The sequence below is a fragment of the Haliaeetus leucocephalus genome, unplaced genomic scaffold (assembly GCF_000737465.1).
Source record: "Haliaeetus leucocephalus isolate CR32 unplaced genomic scaffold, Haliaeetus_leucocephalus-4.0 Scaffold435, whole genome shotgun sequence".
NCBI lineage: Eukaryota > Metazoa > Chordata > Aves > Accipitriformes > Accipitridae > Haliaeetus > Haliaeetus leucocephalus.
In genome coordinates, this window is record NW_010972871.1 from 24,384 (window position 1) to 25,542 (window position 1,159).

Consider the following 1,159-nt stretch of genomic DNA (forward strand, 5'->3'; position numbering starts at 1 on the left):
CCCCCCCCAAACTTTTCCAGATCTCACCTCACCTCAGCATCGTTGATGTAATGCACCTCATCGAAAATAACCCACTCCAGCTCCCGGATGACGTCGGAGCCGTTGTAGAGCATCGATCTGGGGGGGGTGGGTGTGAAATTTGGGGTGCCAGGGCCCCCCCAGCCTCCCTCCAGCTCCCCCCCCCCGGGCTCACCGCAGGATCTCGGTGGTCATGATGAGGCAGGAGGCCTCAGGGCGCAGCTGCACGTCCCCCGTCAGCAGCCCCACATCCCCAAACGTCGTCTTGAAATCCCGGAACTTCTGGTTCGAGAGTGCCTTGATGGGGGAGGTGTAGATGGTCCTGGGGGGCACCGGGGGGAGGGTCAGACCCCCCCAGGACGTCCCATGGGGAGGGAGGGGGGCACTGGGAACTGGGGGGGGGCCAGAAAGGAACACAGGAGTGCTGAGAGAGAATTGGGGTTCAGAAAGGATTTGGGGAGGTTTGGGGGGGGGCAGAGAGGATCTGGGGACCCCCAGGGGGTTTGAGGCCCCCCAGGGAGGTTTTGGTGGGGGGGCCATGAGAAGATCAGGGTGGGCCCAGACAGATTTGTGGGAGCCAGAGACAGGAGTCAGTAGAAATGAGATGAGCCCAGGGTGGGTGCAGATGGGTCAGGGGAGTGCTGGGGAAGTTTTGGGACCCCCTGGGAAGGTTTGGGGGTTCCAGGGGAGATTTGGGGACACCCAGGACTGACTTTGGGGACACTCTGGAGGGACCCCCAAGGAGGTTTGGGGGGGACCCCAAGGCTGGAGAAGCCCAACGGGGTCTTAGGGCGCTTCAGGGCCCCCTGAAGGCTGTGGGGAGAGGTTTTGGGGGACATCAGAACGCGGCAGGGCATCATCCAGACCTGGGGCTGACACTGGGGACTCGAGGGGGGACTGAAGAGAGTAGAGGACCCCGGGGGGGGTGTTGGGGCCCCTTGGGGGACACCAGTGTCCCCCCCAAAGCTGTCAGGGACCCACCGGGTCATGTGGCGCTGGGCCAGGGCGATGGCATACTCAGCCACAGCAGTTTTGCCGGCCGAGGTGTGGGCGGCCACCAGCAGCGAGTGGCCCTGCTCCAGGCACAGCACAGCCTGCTGCTGGAAGGGGTCGGGCACGAAGGGCCACTGCAGGGGGGGGG

General features: G+C 64.5%; 1 protein-coding gene across 1 annotated transcript in view; it reads right to left on the reverse strand.

Annotated features, from left to right (window-relative positions):
* Window positions 1–1,159, reverse strand: part of SKIV2L (superkiller viralicidic activity 2-like (S. cerevisiae)) — a gene marked incomplete at its 5' end in the record, with an annotated part of 17,999 nt that overhangs the window by 9,482 nt on the left and 7,358 nt on the right. The window contains 3 exons of the mRNA XM_010574426.1: window positions 25–117; window positions 194–340; window positions 1,000–1,145. Coding sequence (XP_010572728.1) covers window positions 25–117; window positions 194–340; window positions 1,000–1,145 — 386 coding nt within the window. The remainder of the gene's footprint in view (window positions 1–24; window positions 118–193; window positions 341–999; window positions 1,146–1,159) is intronic.